At 47.6% G+C, this 25,878-nt stretch overlaps 1 protein-coding gene across 3 annotated transcripts in view; it reads right to left on the bottom strand.

The window, feature by feature from the left end:
* Positions 1–25,033, bottom strand: part of parp10 (poly(ADP-ribose) polymerase family member 10) — a 50,719-nt gene extending 25,686 nt beyond the window's left edge. The window contains exons 1-6 of one of the 3 annotated variants that reach the window (XM_078230595.1): positions 24,999–25,033; positions 24,447–24,643; positions 16,388–16,565; positions 14,629–14,874; positions 10,735–10,965; positions 4,702–5,564 (exon numbers count right to left, since the gene is read on the bottom strand). In XM_078230595.1, coding sequence (XP_078086721.1) covers positions 4,702–5,564; positions 10,735–10,965; positions 14,629–14,874; positions 16,388–16,556 — 1,509 coding nt within the window. In that variant the 5' untranslated portion in view covers positions 16,557–16,565; positions 24,447–24,643; positions 24,999–25,033. Of the gene's footprint in view, positions 1–4,701; positions 5,565–10,734; positions 10,966–13,285; positions 13,408–14,628; positions 14,875–16,387; positions 16,566–24,446; positions 24,644–24,879; positions 24,885–24,998 lie in introns of those variants that run through there. The other 2 variants (XM_078230603.1, XM_078230611.1) reach the window with 2 other exon arrangements.
* Positions 25,034–25,878: the final 845 nt, after the last annotated feature.

Raw genomic sequence — 25,878 nt, 5'->3', positions numbered from 1 at the left:
TGTGACCTGAACTCTACTTTCTTGCCTGTCCCCCATAATCCTTGACTTCCTTGTGAATCAAAAATTCATCCAAATCGTAAATAGTGCAGGCCCCAGAGGTGCTCCCTCTGGCACGCCATTAATTACAGTTTGTCAACCTGAAAAAAGACCCATATGCTGCGACTCTGTTTTCTGGTAGTTAGCCAACCCTCTTCCTTCATCTTTTCGCATCTTACACAAGGTCACCACAACAGTGGTTAGCCCTTCACACCAACTATCATTTTCCCTGGGATTTGTTGGGTGTACAGCCAGATATCTTTCCGACACAAATCCTCCCTATTTATTTGGGCTGGGGAGCGCTGCACCAGTGGCTGGGCCTATCCTCTACCTGGGCTATTATATTACACCCAACACCATGAGCTCTTGGGCTAGATTCTCCGACCTCGCTTGAGCTGGGGTTCTCCGTCCCGCTGTAGTGAACGGAGATCTGGTGAGCGCCAAATTCTCTGTCCTTGCTGCCAGTGGCAACGGGGCGTGAACGGCCAGAGAATTCTGGCCTTATGTTGTGTACCTTTCATGTGGCACCTTATCAAATGTCTTTTAGAAATCCAAATACAGCACATCTACTGGTTCCCCTTTATCCACCCTGCCTGTTGCATCACCATTGACTATCTTTCCCAATTTAGTGTCACGCACAAATGTGGAACGGGTGGTTTTGATTCCAAAGTATAAATCTTTTAGATAAATTGTAAATAGCAGTGACCCCAGCACTGAACCTTGTGGAACTGAACTTTCCATACTCCGAATAACTACCTTTTATTCTCTGCTTTCTATCTTCCATCCAGCAAACTATCCATTCTGCCACTTGACCTCTAACCCTGACCATTCTGACCTTATCCATCAGCCTATTATATGGACCATATCATCGAGCTTCAAGAAACCTAATTCTATTACATCAAATACACTCCTCTAGTCTAATCTCTCCGTTAACTCTTCAAAGAATTAAATAAGTTTGGTCAAACAAGATTTTCCTTTTGAAACCCGTGTTGACTATTTAGTTTCTTGGATCTTTTTTTCCCTTAAATTTTTCCTATTACTGATGTTAAACTGACTCGTCTAGAACAGTAGCAACTTGCAGTTATAAATTGAATTTAACAGAATGAACATCCCAAAGCACTTCACTAGAGAGTTATAAAACAAAATTTGACTTGAACCATTGGAAGGAGTCATTAAGGAAGATGACCAAACTGACCAAACGTTTGGTTAAAGGCGGTCAGTTTTAAGGAAAACCTAACATAGAACATAGAACAGTACAGCACAGAACAGGCCTTTCGGCCCACGATGTTGTGCCGAGCTTCATCTGAAACCAAGATCAAGCTATCTCACTCCCTATCATACTGGTGTGCTCCATGTGCCTATCCAATAACCGCTTAAATGTTCCTAAAGTGTCTGACTCCACTATCACTGCAGGCAGTCCATTCCACACCTCAACCACTCTCTGAGTAAAGAACCTATCTTGGACACCCTTCCTATATCTCCCACCATGAACCCTATAGTTATGCCCCCTTGTAATAGCTCCATCCACCCAAGGAAATAATCTTTGAACGTTCACTCTATCTATCCCCTTCATCATTTTATAAACCTCTATTAAGTCTCCCCTCAACCTCCTCCGCTCCAGAGAGAACAGCCCTAGCTCCCTCAACCTTTCCTCATAAGATCTACCCTCCAAACTAGGCAGCATCCTGTAAATCTCCTTTGCACTCTTTCCAGCGCTTCCACATCCTTCTTATAGTGAGGTGACCAGAACTGCACACAATATTCCAAATGTGGTCTCACCAAGGTCCTGTACAGTTGCAGCATAACCCCACGGCTCTTAAACTCCAGCCCCGTTAATAAAAGCTAACACACTATAGGCCTTCTTCACAGCTCTATCCACTTGGGTGGCAACCTTCAGAGATCTGTGGATATGGACCCCAAGATCTCTCTGTTCCTCCACAGTCTTCAGAACCCTACCTTTGACCCTGTAAACCACATTTAAATTTGTCCTACCAAAACGAATCACCTCACATTTATCAGGGTTAAACTCCATCTGCCATTTTTCAGCCCAGCTTTGCATCCTATCTGTCTCTTTGCAGTCTACAATAGCCCTCCAACTCATCCACTACTCCACCAATCTTGGTGTCATCAGCAAATTTACTGATCCACCCTTCAGCCCCCTCCTCTAAGTCATTAATAAAAATCACAAAGAGCAGAGGACCAAGCACTGATCCCTGTGGCACTCCGCGAGCAACCTGCCTCCAATCCGAAAAATTTCCATCCACCACCACCCTCTGTCTTCGATCAGATAGCCAGTTACCTATCCAATCGGCCAACTTTCCCTCTATCCCACACCTCCTTACTTTCATCAGCCGACCATGGGGGACCTTATCAAACGCCTTACTAAAATCCATGTATATGACATCAACTGCCCTACCTTCATCAACACACTTAGTTACCTCCTCAAAAAATTCTATCAAATTTGTGAGGCACGACTTGCCCTTCACGAATCCGTGCTGACTATCCCGGATTAATCCGCATCTTTCTAAATGGTCGTAAATCCCATCCCCAAGGACCTTTTCCATCAACTTACCAACCACCGAAGTAAGACTAACTGGCCTATAATTACCAGGGTCATTTCTATTCCCTTTCTTAAACAGAGGAACAACATTCGGCACTCTCCAGTCCTCTGGCACCATCCCCGTGGACAGTGAGGACCCAAAGATCAAAGCCAAAGGCTCTGCAATCTCATCCCTTGCCTCCCAAAGAATCCTAGGATATATTTCATCAGGCCCAGGGGACTTATCGATCTTCAGTTTATTCAAAACTGCTAGTACATCCTCCCTCCGAACATCTACTTCCTCCAGCCTATTAGCCTGTAACACCTTCTCTTCCTCAAAAACATGGCCCCTCTCCTTGGTGAACACTGAAGAAAAGTATTCATTCATCACCTCGCCTATCTCTACTGACTCCATACACAAGTTCCCACTACTGTCCTTGACCGGCCCTAACCTCACCCTGGTCATTCTTTTATTCCTCACATAAGAGTAAAAAGCCTTGGGGTTTTCCTTGATCCGAGCCGCCAAGGACTTCTCATGTCCCCTCCTAGCTCTCCTCAGCCCCTTTTTCAGCTCATTCCTTGCTAACTTGTAACCCTCAATCGAGCCATCTGAACCTTGTTTCCTCATCCCTACATAAGCTTCCCTCTTCCTTTTTACAAGACGTTCCACCTCTTTTGTGAACCATCGTTCCCTCACTCGGCCATTTCCTCCCTGCCTGACAGGGACATACCTATCAAGGACAGACAGTATTTGTTCCTTGAAAAAGTTCCACTTTTCATCGGTGCCTTTCCCTGACAGTTTCTGTTCCCATCTTATGCCCCCTAATTCTTGCCTAATCGCATCATAATTACCTCTCCCCCCAATTGTAAACCTTGCCCTGCCGTACGGCCCTATCCCTCTCCATTGCAATAACGAAAGACACTGAATTGTGGTCACTATCTCCAAAGTGCTCTCCCGCAACCAAATCTAACACTTGGCCCAGTTCATTTCCCAGTACCAAATCCAATGTGGCCCCACCTCTTGTCGGCCTATCCACATATTGTGTCAGGAAACCCTCCTGCACACACTGTACAAAAACTGCCCCATCCGAACTATTCGAACTATAAAGGTTCCAATCAATATTTGGAAAGTTAAAGTCCCCCATGACAACTACCCTGTGATCCCCACACATATCCATAATCTGCTTAGCAATTTCTTCCTCCACATCTCTATTACTATTTGGGGGCCTATAGTAAACTCCTAACAACATGACCGCTCCTTTCCTATTTCTAACTCCAGCCCATATTACCTCAGTATGCAGATCCCCCCCCGAAGTGCCTTTCCGCACTTGAGGGAGAAACTTCCAGAGCTCAAGACCCAGGTAGCTGCCAATGATGGAGCGATTAAACCAGGCATGTTCAATAGGCCAGAATAAAGGAACACAGATATCTCAGAGGATGTAGGGCTGCAGGAGATCACAGAGATAGGAAGCGAGGTCATTGTCCGATGCCCGGTGGGCAGTGCCAGGATGCCCCTTGGGCACTGCCAGTTTGTCCCTTGGGCAGTGTAAGGGGCCTGACCGGCATTGCCAAGCTGGCAATACCCAGGGAGCACCCCTCTTACCCCTGACCACCTGGGGGGGGCGGGGGAGATGGCCTCAGGGGGGGGGGGGGGGGGGGGGAGAGACTGAAGTCTCTGGGCCCGCTAATAGGATGCAAATAGGGATTTAGGTATTTAAATCACCTCCATGCCGATTTCTGGTGCGGAGCTGATTACTCCAAAAAAGCTTAGCCCCGGAGACGCGCAGAGGCCGTGGCGCCCAATGAAGAGCCTGCTCAATGGCCTCCGCTGATCTCTCCCAGCCCGTTGTGCTGCTCGAGCAGGGGGCTGGGAGATGCGCCCCCAAGATCTCTGACAATGCAGCACTCCCTCAGCACTGAACGGGAGCACCAGGCCTGAATCCAGAACGTTGTGGTTTAGAGGCAGGGACAGCCAGCAGATCCACAGCTCACACATGTAAGAATGACCCTGGGTTAGGCTCCTGATGAAGTTACGCTGCCGGCAATCATTAGCTTCAACCCAGCAAGCATTATTCCTGTGCAAAAAGAGAAACAAAAAAAGGTACATAACTGAAGGAATGACCTACCCTGAGCCCTGTCACGTCGCCTTCGAGTGGAAAGATGGAAACCTGCTGAATCCCAGCCAGAAGGTCTTGGTAATATTCCTGTAGGAACCTCAATTTGCTGCCTTCCATCCCGATCACTAGATCCTCCGAAACATTCTTTTCCAACAAGTCCTTCACCCGCTCCTCATTCTCAGCTCGGAAACATTTGAGGGAGTTGAAGCAGACCTGGTCCCCGATGTCAGATATCCGAGCCTCGCAGCAGCTCAAAGATGACAGCAGCTTCTCCCAGTCGGGAGAGGTGAGAATGTGGAGCTGTCGGTCCGATATTGAGACACTGAACTGGCACAGCTGCTGCTCTATCAGGTGGGCGACCTCGTGGGCGACACGGGCCGAGGGAGCGGTGACCGTCATCACAGCGTCTGAGATGGAAAAGTGAGCCGACAAGTCTTTCTCACGCAGCACGTTCTGCAAGTGATCCTGAAGATCGACCCTGGAGAAGAATTTTGCCCGATCTTCACTCATGGGGACATCCACTTGGGCGATGTTACTCAGGAATTCCAGAATGCGGCTCTTTGTCCTCTCGATCCGCAGGGGATCCGTTCCACTGACACGGACACAGTTACCGGCATCGACATCCAGGGACAACTCTGAACATTCGTTCCTCAGCTCTTGCAGGAATGTGCTGGAACGCAGGATATTCAGTTTCACCGTGTCAGGGATGTTTATGGTGCTCGTCACTTCAGCTGGAACCTCAGCTTGGGTTTCTTTAGTCTGCCGGTCACATTCTCCATCAGTGCTGGAGAGGTGGAGGAAATCGTAATAGGGACGAACGAGCAACTCGCGTTCCTGCAGCTTCTGGCACTTCTGAAGAACTCGGTCAACAGCTGCAAGACAATAAATAACAGACCTCAATATTGTTATAGAGCCAGAGGTTCATCTCCCCCCCCCCCGCCTCCCCCCTCTGAGAACTGACACCAAAACACCCAAAGAGGAGTACCTCGCCCTATAATCTGTAACAAGTGTGTGTGAAGTGGTGTGACCTGCTCTTCAGCAACTTCTAATGGTTAAAAATAAATCCCTGACACTCACTAAAATCAACACAATTTATTTATCTAACTAACAGTGAGCAAATTAACTAAACTATTAACAAACCGAATAAATCCCTTCTAAATATTAATTATTCCCGAATAAAACAAGATTCTACTGGTACGCTGTTCAAATAAATATAATTCCCAGTCATTAACAAAATAGAATTGAGTTATCTCTAAATTACAACCAGGTTTTAAGACCATAAGACCATAAGACATAGGAGCGGAAGTAAGGCCATTCGGCCCATCGAGTCCACTCCACCATTCAATCATGGTTGATTTCAACTCCATTTACCCGCTCTCTCCCCATAGCCCTTAATTCCTCGAGAAATCAAGAATTTATCAATTTCTGTCTTGAAGACGCTCAACGTCTCGGCCTCCACAGCCCTCTGTGGCAATGAATTCCACAGACCCACCACTCTCTGGCTGAAGAAATTTCTCCTCATCTCTGTTCTAAAGTGACTCCCTTTTATTCTAAGGCTGTGCCCCCGCGTCCTAGTCTCCCCTGTTAATGGAAACAACTTCCCTACGTCCATCCTATCTAAGCCGTTCATTATCTTGTAAGTTTCTATCAGATCTCCCCTCAACCTCCTAAACTCCAATGAATATAATCCCACGATCCTCAGACGTTCATCGTATGTCAGGCCTACCATTCCTGGGATCATCCGTGTGAATCTCCGCTGGACCCGCTCCAGTGCCAGTATGTCCTTCCTGAGGTGTGGGGCCCAAAATTGCTCACAGTACTCCAAATGGGGCCTAACCAATGCTTTATAAAGCCTCAGAAGTACATCCCTGCTTTTGTATTCCAAGCCTCTTGAGATAAATGACAACATTACATTTGCTTTCTTAATTACGGACTCAACCTGCAAGTTTACCTTTAGAGAATCCTGGACTAGGACTCCCAAGTCCCTTTGCACTTTAGCATTATGAATTTTGTCACCGTTTAGAAAATAGTCCATGCCTCTATTCTTTTTTCCAAAGTGTACGACCTCGCACTTGCCCACGTTGAATTTCATCAGCCACTTCTTGGACCACTCTCCTAAACTGTCTAAATCTTTCTGCAGCCTCCCCACCTCCTCAATACTACCTGCCCCTCCACCTATCTTTGTATCATCGGCAAACTTGGCCAGAATGCTCCCAGTCCCGTCATCTAGATCGTTAATATATAAAGAGAACAGCTGTGGCCCCAACACTGAACCCTGCGGGACACCACTTGTCACCGGTTGCCATTCTGAGAAAGAACCTTTTATCCCAACTCTCTGCCTTCTGTCTGACAGCCAATCGTCAATCCATGTTAGTACCTTGCCTCGAATACCATGGGCCCTTATTTTACTCAGCAGTCTCCCGTGAGGCACCTTGTCAAAGGCCTTTTGGCGTTGTCAGCAGTCTCCCGTGAGACACCTTGTCAAAAGCGTTTTATATCTTCTGGAATATTCTGGGCCTTCTCTGTTGATTCTTCTGTCTGGAACTTCTTTGGGACCTTTGCTGTCTAGATGGTGCTTTCTCTAAGACATAGATGAAGCTATGAGAGCCAGCGATTCTCTCTTGCTGCAGTTGAGAGCTGTTAGCTCTGGCAGGTGGCAGTTACTCTCTCTTTTTGTTCCACTGCCCCCTTCTTTTATACTCATGATGACATTATAGAATCATTGAAACCATACTGTGCAGAAGGAGGCCATTCGGCCCATCGGGTCTGCACTGACAACAATCCCATCTAGGCCCTATCCCCGTAACTCCACATATTTACCCCGCTCGAACCTACGCATCCCAGGACACTAAGGGGCAATTTAGCATCTTTGGACTGTGGGAGGAAACTGGAGCACCCGGAGGAAATCCACGCAGACACGGGGAGAACGTGCAGACTCCGCACAGACAGTGGCCCAAGTTTTGAATCGGACCCGGGTCCCTGGAGTTGTGAGGCAGCAGTGCTAACCACTGTGCCGTAATATGTATATGTATATATATATATATCTCAATATTTCCCACAATAGGATTGGTTCTGGGTTGTCAAAACCATTAGATTTAAATTTAATCGGTTTTTGGTATCTAAATGTCTGATTCAAATTGATTGGCGAAATTCAAGAGCCTGTTGTCTTGGTAACACTGCTGCTTGGCCTTTCAATACTAATGTTTCAGTTTGTGCTCCCTGTGTACTTGCATTTTCTTAAAAATCCCTAAGCACAGAAAAAGCAGCACCTTTTAAAGGGACCAGGCAATGCTTTCCCCCCCTAGCATTTTACAATTTTCCCATTCTTACAAACACCAAATTCTAACGTCCTACCTCCCAATCTCCAATTACTCTACCCAACAATAGTGACATTGGTACATGCTGGGCCAGATTTTCCACTTGCCCGAGGGCAACGGACCTCTTGCTTGTCCATTGAATTCTCTGTCCCAATCACGACAATTCCCGCAGCGGGTGGGACTGGGTGATTTAAGGGAAGATTGTGTCGTGGACAACACATCCCTGAAGTTGCCCCACTGATTAATCTAGTCCTTCCATGGACACTGCACAGACAGAGACCATTTGGACTCTGTCAGTGTTTATGCTCCACACAAGCCTCCTCTCACCTTCTCTTAAATCTCACCTGATTAGCATATCCTGTTCTTCCTGTCTGCATTTATTTCGTTTTTCCCTCAAATGCATCGACGCCGTCCCCCTCAGCCTTCCACTTGGTCGCAGAATCACATTCCAGCCAATCTCACAGTAAAGAACTTTCTCCTGAATTCTTTACTGGACTTGCCCGTGATTACCTTATAACATGCCCTGCTAATTAATTAATTTATTTTGTGTTGATTACTACATGTATTTAAGTAGTGAGCCATTAATTTTGTCTTTACCATTTCTTTCCTCTTTGACTCTATATGCTGCTTTTGTTTGATGTTCGTGCACTCTGTCCCTTCCTGTCACACTGGATAGTATTACTTAAATAGCTTTACAATGCTGTCATATCCTTTTGCTTTGTAAGCCATATGTCCCTGGCCCTGGCAACACAGCCGTCTGGACTCCCACGCCTTTGTACAGCGTTAACTCCCCTCACTATACTGTCTCCTACTGCCACTACTTTCCCCCCGCTTGAATAGCTTCCTGTACCATGGTCAGTCAGCTCATCCACCCTGCAGCCCCCACTCTCATCCAAACAAACAGAGAGAACCTCAAACCGTGTTGGACAATTGCAGCGGCTAACACTCCTGTCCTCAGGGTCCCCTTACCTGTCTCAGCTGCAGTTACACTCCCATGTTCCTGACCACTTTCCAAACCAGAAGACCCTATCCTAAGGGGTGGGTCTACCTTCTGAAACAAAGCATCTAATTAACTCCCTCCCTCCCTGAAGTGTTGCAGCATCCGCAGCTGAGCCTCCAGCTCAATGACTCTGAGCCGAAGGTCCTCAAGCCGCGGCACGGCGGCACAGTGGTTAACATTGCTGCCTCACAGCGCCAGGGACCTGGGTTCAATTCCCGGCTTGGATCACTGTCTGTGCGGAGTCTGCACGTTCTCCCCGTATCTGCTCTGGTTTCCTCCCACAGTCTGAAAGACGTGCTGGTTAGGTGCATTGGCCATGCTGAATTCTCCCTCAGTGTACCTGAACAGGTGCCGGACTGTGGCGACTAGGGGATTTTCACAGTAACTTCTTTGCAGTGTTAATGTAAGCCTACTTGTGACTAATAAATAAACTTAAATAATAAAATTAACTTATTGCAGATGTGCCTGCCCTGCATAACACCGGTATCCATGAACTCCCACAAGCCGCAGCCTTGATACCATCACCTGTCCCACTACGCTTATGATCGTTAAATATTTATTTTCTTTTAGATATTAATTAACCTTATCACAAACCAGGGAGAACTCGCCTGTGCTTTGTTTAAATAGCTCCGTGGAATCTTTCACATTCTCCCAAGAGGGCAGATGGGAGCCTTGTGTAATATTTCCTCTGAAAGACGGCACCCCTAACAGTGCAGCTCCCCCTCAGTACTGCACTGGAGTGTCAGCCTTGGCACCTTACACAAAATGTCATGGAAAGCTGAATCTCTCTTCCCCAAGAAGCTATTGCGCAGAAGAGTGGAATGGGGAGAGGGCTTAACTGAAAATTTCAAAACTAGGGGTGACAGGGTGGCACAGTGGTTAGCACTGCTGCCTCACAGCACCAGGGACCCAGGTTCCATTCTGGCTGTGTGAAGTTTTCACTTTCTCCCTGTGTCTGCGTGGGTTTCCTCCGGTTGCTCCTGTTTCCTCCCACAGTCTGAAAGACGTGCTGGTTAGGTAGATCGGCCATGCTAAATTGCCCCTTAGTGTCAGGGAGTTAGCAGGGTAAATATGTGGGATTACAGGGATAGGACAGGATCTGGGTCGGACTGTTGTCGGTACAGGCTCGATGGGCCAAATGGCCTCCTTCAGCACTGTAGATTCTATGATTCTATGAAACTGAGATCGCTAGATTTATTTGATGTGCAGATCAGCCATGATTTTATTAAATGACGGAACAGGCTCGAGGGGCTGAATAGCCTCCTCCTCCTTCTATAAAGCTACTAAAGCAAAGTCTGGCCTGCATGCAATGGCCTTAGTGGCTTGGGTCTAAAGTTGGTACAACTCACTTGAAGGACATTATAGAATAGTGGAGTTTTGATGATAATCCGTCAACTTTTCCAACAATTTTTTTTCAAAATCAGAAACGTGGGATTTGAACTCACCACCTGAGGACCACAATACCCAACTGCAATGGGCAAGATTCTCTGGCCACCCCTTAGTGTTTTCTCACCGGCAGAAGTGCCATTCACTGCTGGCAGAATCTTCTGGTCCCTTCGGAGTCAATGGGAACGCCCATTGAAGCCACCCTACGGCACTGGGATACCCGCGGCAGGGGGTGTGCTGCCAGCAGGACCAGACAATCCCGCCAGTGTGAACGGCCGGAGAATTCCAGCCCATTTCGCACAGCCTGCAGAATAAGTAAGCTAATCCGTGAGTACATACCTTCCCATTCCTGGAACACAACGATGGCTTTTCCTTGGGAAACCATGGTAACATTGAGCACGCTCCCTCCATTGCTGCGTTTGCTCTCAAAGTAAAGGCTCAAGATGTCCACATCGTCTGTGGGACTGAGATTTTCCACCAGAATGCGGTCAGTCCGGGGCAGCTGATCAACTTCGATGGCAGCGCCCTGCAAACATCGGCCTCTGGCCTTTTGCTTCATCTTCTCAACATCTGGAAAATAAATTTTAAAATGCGGAAAGCTGTCCATGTACAAGATTGGACCCAGAATCCAAACCAACTGAGATCTTCTACTGTGGATTTCCATCAATATTATTGGTTGTCCAATTCCCCCTCTTCACCGCCTCCCATTGGCAGGGAACATCTTGCTATCTCTGCCATTCTCAATAATGCCAGACTGCAAGCTCACCATGCAGGGTGGCACAGTGGTATTGTCACTGGACTGGTAATCCAGACACCCAGGCTCTGGGGTCCCGGGTTGAATCCCACCACAGTAGATGGTGAAATTTGAATTCAGTAAAAAAATCTGATGATCATTGGAACCGATGTTCATGAGTGTGACCCGGTCTGGCCGACATGTGGCCCCAGACCCACAACGATGTGGTGGACTCTTAAATATTCCCCTCTGAAATGGTCTAGCAAGCCACTCAGTTCAAGGGAAATTAGGGGTGGGTATTAAATGCTGGCCTAGCTAGCGATGCCTGAATGAATGATAAACAATGGGAGCCACAAACACAAAGTTGTATACTGCAGCGCTTAAATCTTTGGCTTAGATTAGCAAGGTTTGGTGTGATATATTATAATTAACAACCAGTGAAACTCAGGCCTCTGAATCTCAGACTCAAACCCACTCCAGGCTAGAGCATCAAATCCAGGCAGACAGCACCGAGGTGGTGCTGCTCTGCTGGAGGAGGTGTTAAGCTGCACACCGTTTGCCCGAGCACTTGGCAACATTCAGGGAGGTGTACGGTGGTGGCACACTGGTTAACACTGCTGCCTCAGTGCCAGGGACTCGGGTTTGATTCCCGGCTTGGGTCACTGTCTGTGCAGAGTCTGCACGTTCTCCCCGTGTCTGTGTGGGTTTCCTCCGGGTGCTCCGGTTTCCTCCCACAGTCTGAAAGATGTGTAGGTTAGCTGGATTGGCCGTGCTAAATTGCCCCTTAGTGTCAGGGGGACTAGTTAGGATAAATGCATGGGGTTATGGGGATAGGGCCTGGGTGGTATTGCAGTCAGTGCAGACTCGATGGGCGGAATGGCCTTCTTCGGCACTGTAAGATGGATTTACAGACACAACAAAAGCCGAACACTTTCTGATCAAAGGTCATCGACCTATGCTAACTGATCCTCTCTCCACAGACGCTGCCTGGCCTGCTGGTTATTTCCAGCAACTTCCTTTGAGGTTTTTCCAGTATACTGGCCAACATCTCACCCTCAACAAACACCAGCAAAACCGTTCCTTTGGCTATGTGTCGCACTGCTGTTTGTGGGATCTTGCTGTGTACAAGTTGGTGGCTGTTTTTGGAGAACTCTAAATTTTAGAAGTAACTTGTTGGTTCTAATGGGTTTGGGATGTCCAACAGCTCACAATGAAAACAAGTTACTATCCTGTTTATTATTTATTTTCTGTAGCGAGAGGTGAATGTGTGGAATGGATGACATAGGGAGGTAAATAATGTGGAATAATTTAACAGGAAAACTGAATAGATATTTGAGGGAATGGGTGATTGGTTGGTTTGATAGCAGTTTGCTGGGATGTATGTCTCATCACTACATCCAGATGCAAGCGGAGTGATAACAGTCAGAAGAATGAGGCTGGGAACCAACACTCATATCAGTATATTTTTATTTTCTGTCTTCATAGAATCCCTACAGTGCAGAAGGAGGTCATTCAGCCCATCGAGTCTGTACCGACCACAATCCCACCCAGGCCCTACTCCCATATCCCTACATATTTATCCTGCTAATCCCCCTGACACTAGGGTCAATTTAGCATGGCCAATCAACCTAACCCGCACATCTTTGGATTGTGGGAGGAAACCCATGCAGACACGGGGAGAGCGTGCAAACTCCACACAGACAGTCACCCAAGCCGGGAATCGAACCCAGGTCCCTGGTTGCTGTGAGGCAGCAGTGCTAACCACTGTGCCACCGTGCCACCCATTCTTGTGAATGGATTGCTCTTCTAGAACACTGCGAAACGCTTCACAGACACACTCCAGTGTGTGCAAGCTGTGGCTCAGTTTGTAGCGTTCCCACCTTGAAACTACAAAGTCCTGGCTTCAAATCCCATCCTGGGCCATGAGCAGAAAAATCTAAGCACGGTTACATTTCAAAAGTACACCATTGTCTGCAAAGCGTTTTGAAATGTCTGGGAGTCATGAATCATGGAATCCCTACAGTGCAGAAGGAGGCCATTCGGCCCATCGAGTCTGCACCAACCACAATCCCACCCAGGCCCTACCTCCGTAACCACATACATTTACCCTAGCTAGTCCCCCTGACACTAAGGGCCAATTTAGCACGGCCAATCTACCGAACCCGCACATCTTTGGACTGTGGGAGGAAACTGGAGCACCCGGAGGAAACCTACGCAGACACGGGGAGAACGTGCAAGCTCTGCACGGCTTGGAATCGAACCCGGGTCCCTGACGCTGTGAGGCAGCAGTACTAACTACCGTGACGTCCAATAAAGTGCTGTATAACTGCAATCCTTCCTCTTTCGTACAAACCCCGATCATCACAAATCTACAATCCAGCCTCCCTGACAGCTCAAGTCAAGAAGGTGACCTGTCTGCAGTGCTCCAATGGTTGGGCTCTGATCTGTACTGAACCAGCCAATCTCAGCCAAGACAATCACTGAGGTTATTGGTTGGCCGCTGACATCAGTAGAATGCAGTCTTTCTCCTTAAATATTATATTTTCATGGGTGTTTCCGGCAAGTCTGGTATTCACTGCCCATCCCTTATTATGATGTGGAGATGCCGGCGTTGGACTGGGGTAAACACAGTAAGAAGTTTAACAACACCAGGTTAAAGTCCAACAGGTTTATTTGGTAGCAAAAGCCACACAAATATAAACTTGTGTGGCTTTTGCTACCAAATAAACCTGTTGGACTTTAACCTGGTGTTAGAATCATAGAATCCCTACAGTGCAGAAAGAGGCCATTTGGCCCATCGAGTCTGCACCGACCACAATCCCACCCAGGCCCTACCCCCATATCCCTACATATTTTACCCGCTAATCCCTCTAATCTACGCATCCCAGGACACTAAGGGGCAATTTTAGCATGGCCAATCGACCTAACCCGCACATCTTTGGACTGTGGGAGGAAACCGGAGCACCCGGAGGAAACCCACGCAGACACGAGGAGAATGTGCAAACTCCACACAGACAGTGACCCAAGCCGGGAATCGAACCCAGGTCCGTGGAGCTGTGAAGCAACAGTGCTAACCACTGTGCCACCCACGATGTTGTTAAACTTCTTACTGTGTCATCCCTTATTACCCAGAAATGTGGTGAAAGACCTTATTCTTTGCAATAGTTTTCTGTAACTGATTGATATCACTCAGCAACTTCAGGGGAGGTTAATACGATAGCATGGGACTGGAGTCACAAACAGTTTCCTTCCCTTCAGAATAAATCATTTTAGTTTCATAGTCATTTTTACTGATACTGGTTAATTATTTCCAGATTTTTGGATTAAAATTCAATGTGAGATTTGAATAGACGTTTTCCAGGTTTTCTGGGTTTCTGCTCCAGTGATGTTACCACAACACTCACAGCAAGATCCATAATCCAGGCCTTCAGGAGGAGAGGGAATTAAATATCTATAGCAGGTGCACGAGCAGGAATCCACACTCACACATATCCACATACCTTGTGCAGACAAAGCTTCCTGGAACTGAATAAGTGCTTGCAGTCTGTCTTGGTCATAGTGGATAGTAAACTGCTCACTGCTGCGATCACTGATGCACTCAAGGTAAAGTATTAATGTATCATCCAAGATCTGTGGCTTCAGTCCGCGGAGTACTACTTTCCTTGGGTCATTTGGCGGTGGCCTCCTCACAGTAAGGGCAACATTCTGGAACTTGTGAACTGACTTGGACAGAACGCACTGAGCATCTATAATCAGCATTAAAACAAAAAAAGGAATAATTCGGGATTGAATTTTAAAACAACACACAGTAAGCTAGAATCATAGAAACCTTACAGTGCAGGAGGAGGCCATTCGGCCCATTGAGCCTGCACCAACCACAATCCCACCCAGGCCCTATTCCCGTAACCTCGCATATTTACCCCGCTAATCCCCCTGACACTAAGGGGCAATTTAGCACGGCCAATCTACCTAACCTGCACATCTTTGGACTGTGGGAGGAAACCGGAGCGCCCAGAGAAAACCCACGCAGACACGGGGGGAATGTGCAGACTGCACACAGACAGTGACCCAAGGCCGGAATTGAACCCGGGTCCCTGGCGCTGTAAGGCAGCAGCGCTAACCACTGTGCCACTCAGCTGAGCTGAGAACGAGTAAGACTTTCAAGGGGAGGGGAGGTGGTGCAGAGGAGGGAAGATTTGGGATATTCAGACGAAGGAATCCAACACATTTTCAAATTTTAATTGTTTGAAAAGTATTCAGGAAAGAATGAGTGAGAAAGTCTGTGAATAAGCACAGGACATTCAAACCCGGTACATGGTCATCATACAAAGTACCACAGACAAGAGACCACATTGTGGGACCCAGGGTACAGTGTGCTGAGGCTCTAAGATGCTGCGTTACGGCTCTGCCCCTTTTATTGGAAAGGAAATGGGTGCAAACCAGGCTGTCCAACAGGTAACACAGGAGGGGCGTAAGGACCACCAGAGATTTGATTTCCCTGCCGCCACCTCAGAATTAAGCCTCGCTTCACATCAACAGGCCTCCATTCATTGGTTCCCACCTTTCCCAACCATCCTGATCTTTGAGAAATAGAGGAGGAATTAATCATGGACTGGGACAGCACAAACTCTTCACATCATTACTGATCACGGCAGGTCAGCGAGAATGAATCCCATTTATTCACACATCAATACCGTCCTGAATAAAAATCCAGCTCTCTTTTCCACGAGTTACAAAGGGACAGAGTGTTGAAGGCACTGGGCCTCAAGAAGGCCCTAAAGGAAAGTTCATTTTGAAGTGGTGTCAGCCACACTTCTTCCTAATGGGCACGATGGCACAGTGGTTAGCATTGCTGCCTCACAGCGCCAGGGACCCGGGATCGATTCCTGGCTTGGGTCATTGTGTGGAGTTTGCACGTTCTCCCCGTGTCTGCGTGGGTTTCCTCTGGATGCTCCGGTTTCCTCCCACAGTCCAAAGATGTGCTGGTTAGGTGCATTGGCCATGCTAAATTGACTCTTAGTGTCAGGGGGTCGAGCTAGGGTAAATACATGGAGTTATGGGGATAGGGCCTGGGTGGGATTGTGGTCTGTGCAGAATAGATGGGCCGAATGGCCTCCTTCTGCACTGTAAGGTTCTAAGATTCTATAATTAACACCAAGATCCATCAGCAGTGGAGCTTTAATGGCAACTCGTGGTCTTGTTCCTACTTTTCTTTCCCTCGTTCCCTCTCTCTTTGCTGTTAGCCACTTGCCATCTTACCTGCCGGGTTCTCAAAGGTGATCACGGCGCAGTCACCCTGTTGTCTGACGGAGGTGATGGTTCCTCCCCCGGAGCGGCGTTTACTCTCAAAGTACAAGGTGAGAATGTCCAAGGGCGTGTCGTCAGTGATGCCATGCACCTGCAGCACACGGTCATCCGGCTGCTCCATCCTAACCCTCTGGAACACACACAGTGCAAGAAGGTCAACCTATGATTACAAAAAGCCAGCCTGGATCTGCCAATGTTTGAGCTCCTGGCAGGAAACTGAATGGCCAAATTCAAAGCAGAGAGTGTTAACTGAGTAAAGGTCACCATGAACGCTGAAGAAGATTTATACTGTACTGGACTCAAAACATTAACTCAGTCTCTCTCCCTCCACAGACGCAGAAAGACTTGCTGAGATTTTCCAGCATTTTCTGTTTTTATTGCGGAACTCCCACATCCGCAGCACTTAGTTTTCATTCAAGTATGTAGAGTTTGCGGGTGATAGAGGATTGTAGCACAGTGGGAGGCCATTTGTTCTATCATGGCTGTACTAGCTCCTTATTGCAGCACGGCAGAAAAAGTCCAGTTGTCCTGCATTCATCCAATAGGCCTATGTCCTCCCACTCCAAATATTCAACCCATTCCCTTTAAAGGTGTAACAGTCTCTATCTTAACCATTTGCCGTAGAAACGACAGTCTTCCGGGGCCCTCTCTCTACTCCAATGCGAACATTTTAATTTGCTAACTGGTTCTTACAGGTTCTCTAGCTAAGGAAGTCTTCCCTATTTATTTTACTAAAATTCTTCATCCGTTTTAAAATTCTGGGCAACACGGTGCCACAGTGGTTAGCACTGCTGCCTCACAGTGCCAGGGACCCGGGTTCGAATCCCGGCTTGGGTCACTATGTGGAGTCTCCACATTCTCCCTGTGTCTGCATGGGTTTCCTCCGGGTGCTCCGGTTTCCTCCCACAGTCCGAAAAATGTGCTGGTTAGGTGCATTGGCCGTGTTAAATTCTCCCTCAGTGTACCCGAACAGGCGCCGGAGTGTGGCGACGCGGGGATTTTCACTTCTCAATTCTCTTCACACTGGGATTGTTTCTCATTCTGGAGAATTTAATGTCCTCTCAATAGTGGAATTCACAACACTGGATATATTTATAACTTGGGCCAGCAAAGTTTTGAACAGATTTATGATAATGTCTTTGCTGTTGTTTTCAATGCCCCTGTGAAAAAACATTAAATGTTGATGGGATTTATTAATCTGTCAAGTCACATTCTCACTGTCAGGCATTAAACTCACCAAGAACATTAAATTCGCCAAGACCGCAAGAAACTACAAAAGGTCGTGAATGTAGCCCAATCCATCACGCAAACCAGCCTCCCACCCATTGACTCTGTCTACACTTCCCGCTGCCTCGGCAAAGCAGCCAGTATAATTAAGGACCCCACGCACCCCAGATATTCTCTCTTCCACCTTCTTCCGTCAGGAAAAGAATATAAAAGTCTGAGGTCACATACCAACCGACTCAAGGACAGCTTCTTCCCTGCTGCCATCAGACTTTTGAATGGACTTACCTTTCATTAAGTTGATCTTTCTCTCCACCCCAGCTATGACTGTAACACTACATTCTGCACTTTCTCGTTTCCTTCTCTATGAATGGTATGTTTTGTCTGTATAGCGCGCAAGAAACAATACTTTTCACTGTATGTTAATACATGTGACAATAACAAATCAAATCAAAACCTAGGTTTGAACCCATAGTTCTCTTTGATCATCCACATTCTTCAGTATTTTCTCATTAAGTACATTAAGCATTGTCTATTTTCCCTTTATTGCATTAAAAATGATCTGCTACTTTTCTGCCCACGTGCATACTTTGCCCAATTCACCAATCTGAAAGTTAATGTCCCCTAATCCCATCGGCAGTTTGTGTCATCTGTCCTCCTCTCCCTCACAGCCTCCAGCATTAGGCCCAGGGCAACATCAACGAAACAAGGGGAAGCCACGTGAATTTGGAGGTAGATTTTTGTTCGGTGAGAGAATCAAACCGAAAGTTATCGCAGAGGGAGGGGAGCAGGGGTTAGATGGGAATGTGGAATTCAAAACACAAACCAATCAGCCATGTTCTTATTGACTGGTGGAGCAGGCTCGAGGGGCCGAATGGCCTACTTCTGCTCTTATAGATCAAATTCATAAGTTTGTATACTCGGAGTGCCAGGCCCATGACTCTCTTGTGGCAACTCACTTCCCTCTGGTGCTGCGGAAAGCTCCGGCACCCAAACTGACTTGGTAAAGGGACCAAATGCATGGTTGCTAAACTTGCCGATGATACAAAATAGGCAGGAAGGTAAGTTGTGAGGAGAATACAGAGAGTCTACTCAGGGATATAGACAGATTAAGCGAGTGGGCAAAAAAACTGGCAGATGAAGTAGAATGTGGGAATATGGAAATGTGTCCACTTTAACAGGAAGAATAGAAAAGCAGTAATTATTTAAATGGAGAGAGATTGCTGAACTCTGAGGTACAGAGGGATCTGGGTATCCTGATGCGTGCAGGTTAGCATGCAGGTGCAGCAAGTGATTAGGAAGGCAAATGGAATGCTGTTATTTGTTGAAAGGGGCTGGAGTATAAAAGTACACATTGGTGAGACCACACACTGAGAATTATGTAGTTATGTAGTGTTAGGGAGATTAGCGGGCTAAATATGTGGGGTTATGGGAATAGGATAGGGCCTGCGTGATTGGTGCAGACTCGATGGGCCGAATGGCCTCCTTCTGCACTGTAGGGATTCTAACCCTCGATGGGATCTCAGGCTGGAGGTGAAAAAGGAGTTGACATTGGTTACACCTGGGTGGTGATTGTGGAGCTGAACGAGACATCAGTGGTTTCACCAATTGTCAAATTTAGCGCACAAGATGGTTCTTTTCATACCAGTTTCTTCAGAAGCGCAATCAAAATCTAAATGAATGATGTTTTCTGGTTCGATTGCTGCCATCATGTGACCAACCTTCAGCTTGGGAATAGACAATGGTTAATAAACAACAGGCTGTTATTAGACAAAGGCCTTAATGCAGGCAAGTGTCCCAATCGGCTTCACAGGAGCGCAATCAAACATTGCTGTGGTGGCAAAGGAATTATCAGGAGGGTTGAGCAAAAACTTGTGTAATTACGCAATTTTCAAATTCTCAGCCATATTTTCAAATCCCTCCATTGTCTCCCCCCTCTCTGTACCCCCCTCCTCCCAGCAAGACAAGGGCAACCCTCCAGGATTAACTATAACATATCAGAGCTGATATCAACACCCCAGTCACCCGGTTGAAGAAAGGAAACCCCAGAGAGAGAAGCATCAGAATTTCCAAGAGGTGCCAGGCGTAGTTTTTTCCGCATACACTTTCACAGGAAGGATACCAGGAACAGAACAGCACAACCTCACAAGGAGCAGGTCATTGCCCCCATTGGGAAGCCCAAACTTAGAAGTCAGACAGACTGGAAATCTTCATATAAGATTACTTGGAGGAGATGACCTACACTTCCATCCGAAAAGAGGCTCCAACAATGCTGAACCAAAGCCCCCAGACTCACACTCAGGCCCCTCAGTCAACAAGACACTACATCCCCAGGGGAACCAAGTCTCAGGAGAGAGAGCCGTCCAGAAGCCCCCAAAAAGGAACGTGTCAGGGCAGGAAACCTACTCCCAACATACCGTCCACCCAACCCAGATAAACACAGCCACTGCTGCGCTAACCTACTCAACGGCACACCAGAATAAGGGCCAACAAGTCACGGATATTCACATCACTCTCATACATTGAATAAAGCAAACTACTCCTGTTTCTAGGCACCCCAAAGGCACCATTTATCCGTGAGTCCAGCATTCAAACAACCACTGCCACAATCAGCGCATCTCAAAGCCCCGGCAAAGGAAAGCACAGGCCCTGGTGGGTGGCAAGGAGCCGACAAGTCTGGCTGCCTCCAACCTTCACGACAAACACCGAGGACAAGACAGATGTCGGACCAGTGGTTGGAGCCTTGAAGACTGGATACAATACGCTTCATCAAACTCAACGTCCAGCCTTCAAATTGAGATTGTGGAAGCACGGCAGGCAGTTCTCAAAGTTGGCCAGGAATTCATCCCCAGCTCCCCTCGGGAGACCAGGTGCATGGATACCCCTTCTCCGGCTCCATAAAGAACAAAGAACAAAGAAAATTACAGCACAGGAACAGGCCCTTCGGCCCTCCAAGCCTGCACCGACCATGCTGCCCCACTTAACTAAAACCCCCTATCCTTCCGGGGACCGTATCCCTCTATTCCCATCCTATTCATGTATTTGTCAAGACACCCCTTAAAAGTCACTATCGTATCTGCTTCCACTATCTCCCCCGGCAACGTGTTCCAGGCACCCACTACTCTCTATGTAAAAAACTTGCCTCGTACATCTCCTTGAAACCTTGCCCCTCACACCTTAAACCTGTGCCCCCGAGTAATTGACTCTTCCACCCTGGGATGTTGGATTTATGTCACATTATCAGTAACCCCCACAGCTTGCCTCCTGGACTTGCAGAATCTCACTAGCTGTTCTGTCTGGAGACAATACACATCTCTTTAACCTGTGTTGAATGCTCCCTCCACCCACATTGTCTGTACATTTAAGACCTGGCTGGCTGTAGGATTCGCATTCTAATCAGTATTCTGCAACTTGATTCTGTCTGTTTGCACTGTTTGAGAGCAGATTTCCACTCCATCTGACGAAGGAGCAGCGCTCCGAAAGCTTATGGTATTTGCTACCAAATAAACCTGTTGGACTTTAACCTGGTGTTGTGAGACTTCTTGCTGTGAGGCTGCAGTGCTAACCACTGCGCCACTGTGCAGCAATCAAAAGTCCCACTTATATATCTGGCCATTATCTATGGTCAAAATTACAGGGCAGCCTGCTCCAAAACTAGGATTGGTCATTCTAAACTCGCCCAAGGCCCACTGTCACTGAAATGGAACCAAACAATCTATTCAAACCACTGACCAGAAAAGAGGAGCAAACGAATACAGGATTCACCACCCCCCCCCCCCCCCCCCCGGCCCCCTCCTCTGCACCCCTACCCCACCCCCACAACCCTGCTGCTCGATATCTGGGGGGGGGGGGGGGTGGTTTGCTGTGCTTTGCAAAGTTGGCAACTTTTTGTCGATAAAAAGGGCACAGAGTGCAGAGTGGAAACTTGATGCTGCGATACAAGGTCACTGACAAACCAGACAGCCTTTATACAGAGAAAAATCATTTGTGGTTTAAAATGTGTAGTTGTTTGGCTCACAAATGATCTTTTGAGCAGGGATTCAAGAAATACAGCATAACTGCTCAGCAACCTTCTCTAATACGTAGGCCCAAAGCCTGGGCTTTTCCCATTCACCAATCCACACTTCAGGACCGCACCTTCTCTGTCAACTTTATGGGCCAAGGATAAAAGGCAAAGGAAAGACAAGAATATAAAACATCCGATTGGGAAGAGAGAGAGAAAGCAGTTATGTCTCCACCTAGTTTCAGGCTCACTATAAAACACATGGCATTTATTATTTATCAGACATGAAATAATATTTCATAGGGGATTTTTCACAGTAACTTCATTGCAATATTAATGTAAGCCTACTTATGACTAATAAATAAACTTTACTTTAACTTTAATATTTTTACAATATGGCTAGGCTGAATGTTAGGGATAGATAACACTATCTATGGAATTTAAACAAATACTAACTTGGGAGCATTCATAAATAAAAATGCAATAAATACTTTTTGTCCCAAGGCTTGTGGTTTTACAAGTACAGTTGCTGCACTTACTTCCAGCTTCTACTTTCCCATATCAAATTAACCAGTTAACCATTACAATCTGGCAGAGGATAAATAACAATGTAACTGAGTTCGTCCCACATCTACTGCTTGCCCTCTTTTTAGGTCAAACCAAATAAACAAACTCAGATTAAGTCAGGACAAAGTAAAAAGGGGCAGCTCCCCAAAAGGAGGGGGGAACAGCCCGAACAGAAATCAAAGTACAAAGGAAACTTAAAAACATCAAATTAAAATGTGATTGTCAGGGTCAATAACGCACCCCAACCCCTGCGGTGCCCAACGGGCGTGGAAGGCGTCAACCGCGCCCGTGGACACCGCATGCTCCCTCTCCAGGGACACCCGGCCGCGAACGTAGCCGCGGTAGAGGGACAGACAGTCAGGATGGACGGCCCCCTCGATCGCCCGCTGCCTGGACCGGTAAATGGTGCGTTTCGCCAGGCCCAGAAGCAGGTTCACGAGGAGGTCGCCATCCCGACCCTCCCCTCTCCGCACCGGGTGTCCCAAGTCCAGCTGCCAGTTCCAGACGGGCACTGGCAGATCTGAAGGCTGTACCCATCCCTCTCCACATCCCATTCACAATATATCACACTAAACAGGACTGGGTGGGTGAGCAAGCAATGGGAGGCAAAGCAGCTGGAAACATCTGCCCATTTCCTGCACACAGTTGGGGCAAATTTGGTCTTTATCAGGCACAATGGCACAGTGGTTAGCACTGCTGTCTCACAGCGCCAGGGACCCGGGTTCAATTCCGGTATCGGTATCGGATCACTGTCTTGTGGAGTTTGCACGTTCTCCCCGTGTCTGCGAGGATTTCCTCCGGGTGCTCCAGTTTCCTCCCACAGTCCAAATATGTGCGGGTTAGGTTGATTGGCCATGCTAAATTACCCTTTGATGTCAGGGGGAGTTGGAGGATAAATATATGGGGTTACAGGGATAGGACAGGACCTGGGTGGGATTGTTATCGGTGCCATGGACCAAATGGCCAACTTCTACACTATAGATTCTATGATTCTACCTTTCCCGAGACCCCTTTCAACACTTCAAGGCTCCTTAACGCTGATCTCCTCTCAGTAAGGCACCAAGCCTCCCTATTCACTCTCCCCTCCCCTCAATGTCAATCAAAGGATTTTATGCCCAGCAACAACTGACATTTTTATAGTGCTTTTAACATAGTTAAACATCGCAAGAGACTTCACCAGGGGATACTAGGGCAAATTTCAGTGACCATCCTAGAGAGGGTGGGAAGGTTTCAGAATGTATTCCTGATCTGGCAGTTATCTGGGCAGCTGAAGGCATGGTCACCAGTGGAGCGCTTGGGGCTCGGGAATGCCCAAGAGGCCAGAATTTATTTATTGTATATGGGTGTCGCTGACTGGCCAGCATTTATTGCCCATCCCGAGTGGTCAACCACATTGCTCTGGGTCTGGAGGGGCGGCATGGTGGCCCAAAGTTCGATTCCCGGCTTGGGTCACTGTCTGTGCGGAGTTTGCACGTTCTCCCCGTGTCTTTCCTCCGGGTGCTCCGGTTTCCTCCCACAGTCCAAAGATGTGCAGGCGAGGTTGATTGGCTATGCTATATTGACTCTAATTTCGGGGGGATTAGCAGGGTTACAGGGATAGGGTGGGATTGTGGTCGGTGCAAGCTCGATGGGCCGAATGGCCTCCTCCTGTACCGTAGGGATTCTATGATGTCACATGCATTCATTGGCCAGACCAGGTAAGGATGGCAGATTTCCTTCCCTAAGGGACATTAGTGACCAGATGGGTTTTTCTGACAATTGACAATGGTTTCATGGTCATCAATAGATTCTTAATTCCAGATATGTTTAATTGAACTCAAATTCCACCATCTACCGTGGCGGGATTCGAACCTAGATCCCCCAGAACATTAGTTAAGTCTCTGGATTAGTAGGCCAGTGATAATACCACTAGGCCATTGCCTCCCCAGGAGGAGTGCAAAGATTTCAGTGGGTTTGGGGGGGGGGCGGGGATGACAGAAGTTTCCAAGACAGACCCTTATTTCCTGGGAGCGGTGACCAGGTAGTGAATGAATCCCCTGACTGACTCTCAGGGCGATGATAATACCTGGAACGGTGATGGGGCTCGGAAGGAGGAAGCCATGGAGTCAGGAGAGGCGCAGGGCTGATTGCAACAGGAAGTAAACTGGGTTCAGGGAGTCCACACTACACAAGCCGCAGAAATAACGCGATCGCAGCCCTTATGCTGTACATACATACCCTGTTCCAGGGGGTTCTGCTGGAGGGATCTGACCTCCCCGCAGCGCTGCAGAAGCAGATTCCTGGTTCCAAACACACACAGCAGCTGAATCCCGCAGCGAGAGGAGAAACGAAACAGAAAGTAAAAGCAGAAATATCCGGGCTTTCCTCTGGCTGCTGTGTGCGAGGAATTAGAACCCCAGGTATCCAAACACCTCCTGTCGGAACACAAATATTTATGTCAGAAATATACACCCGACAGAAACATGTCGATTTCACAAATCCATTTCCCCAGCTGCTTTCCTGTTACTTTCCGGACGGACACACAATTTATTTCCCTCCCCTCTCCCGGATTTCAGGGCTAACTTTATTTTTATTTTTGGGGACCCTTGCCCCTTTGTTGTGAAGTGACCATAAAGTAGTGGTGGAGGGAGTGGGGGAGATATATACTCACTGGCTGAGAGATCCAGGGGATTTCCAACTCTAACATATACCCAGCCTGCCAGGGAAATGTACCCAGGCTGAGGTACACGCCCTCAAACAAATAAAAGCCAGCCCACAGAGGCTGCCTACCAATGATCCAGATTGCTGTGTGTGGCAGGGGAGCAGAGCTGGGTGACCCTTACTCTGCTGTGTTGCCCTTAAAAGGGGCAATCAGCACACTGGGCCTGATCTTAACGCCCGCTCACACCACAGTCCCCGCTGGCAGAGAATTTGGCAACGCGCCAAATCTCTGTCCAGTGCAGCGGGGCAGGAAAGTCCCACTGGCAATAATGGTTGGAAAATTCCAGCCACTGTGTTCACTCATTCTGTGCACCCACTGCCTGAGAAATGTGCAGAGTCTGGTGTATACTCCATCCTCACAATGCCAAGAATATGTACAAAACAATGTGCACATACCACATTTGAGAGTCACTAGGGGATTTTCACAGTAACTTCATTGCAGTGTTCATGTCAGCCTACTTGTGGCACTAATAAATAAAGTGTTTGAAGGGATGAAAGGGTTTGAAGAATCTTCCAGAGCTTATAGGGTCTAAGCATCTGAAGAAGGCATGGACAAGTTACGGTGCAGCCCAATCAGCCTGTGCCATCTAAAAAAGCGAGAAAAAGAAACTAATCACTCGTTTTAATCCCATTTTCCAGCACCTGTGTGGTAAACCACTGTTAGTTTATTGCCTGTGTGTGAGTGTGACAGGCCTGGGCATGCCTCTGCCGGCCCTGCCTGGGACTCCTCCTCCCCTGGTCCAGGTATAAAGGTGACTGCTTCCAATCCCCCTGCCTCAGTCGCCGGACCAGTTCATCAGCAGGGGTGTGCTCCAAGTCTTTTGCAAATAAAAGCCTATTTGTTCTTGCATACAAACTAGTCTTTGCTTGATTGATAGTGCATCAACCTGGTCCGTAGTCTCGCAGTTCCAGCTCTTCAGATGTAGATCCAGGTACTTTTTTATGAGTA

This window comes from Mustelus asterias, chromosome 2 (assembly GCF_964213995.1).
Source record: "Mustelus asterias chromosome 2, sMusAst1.hap1.1, whole genome shotgun sequence".
Taxonomy (NCBI): domain Eukaryota; kingdom Metazoa; phylum Chordata; class Chondrichthyes; order Carcharhiniformes; family Triakidae; genus Mustelus; species Mustelus asterias.
The sequence above is the reverse complement of the archived record's forward strand: the minus strand, read 5'-3'. Positions and strand labels throughout refer to the sequence as shown.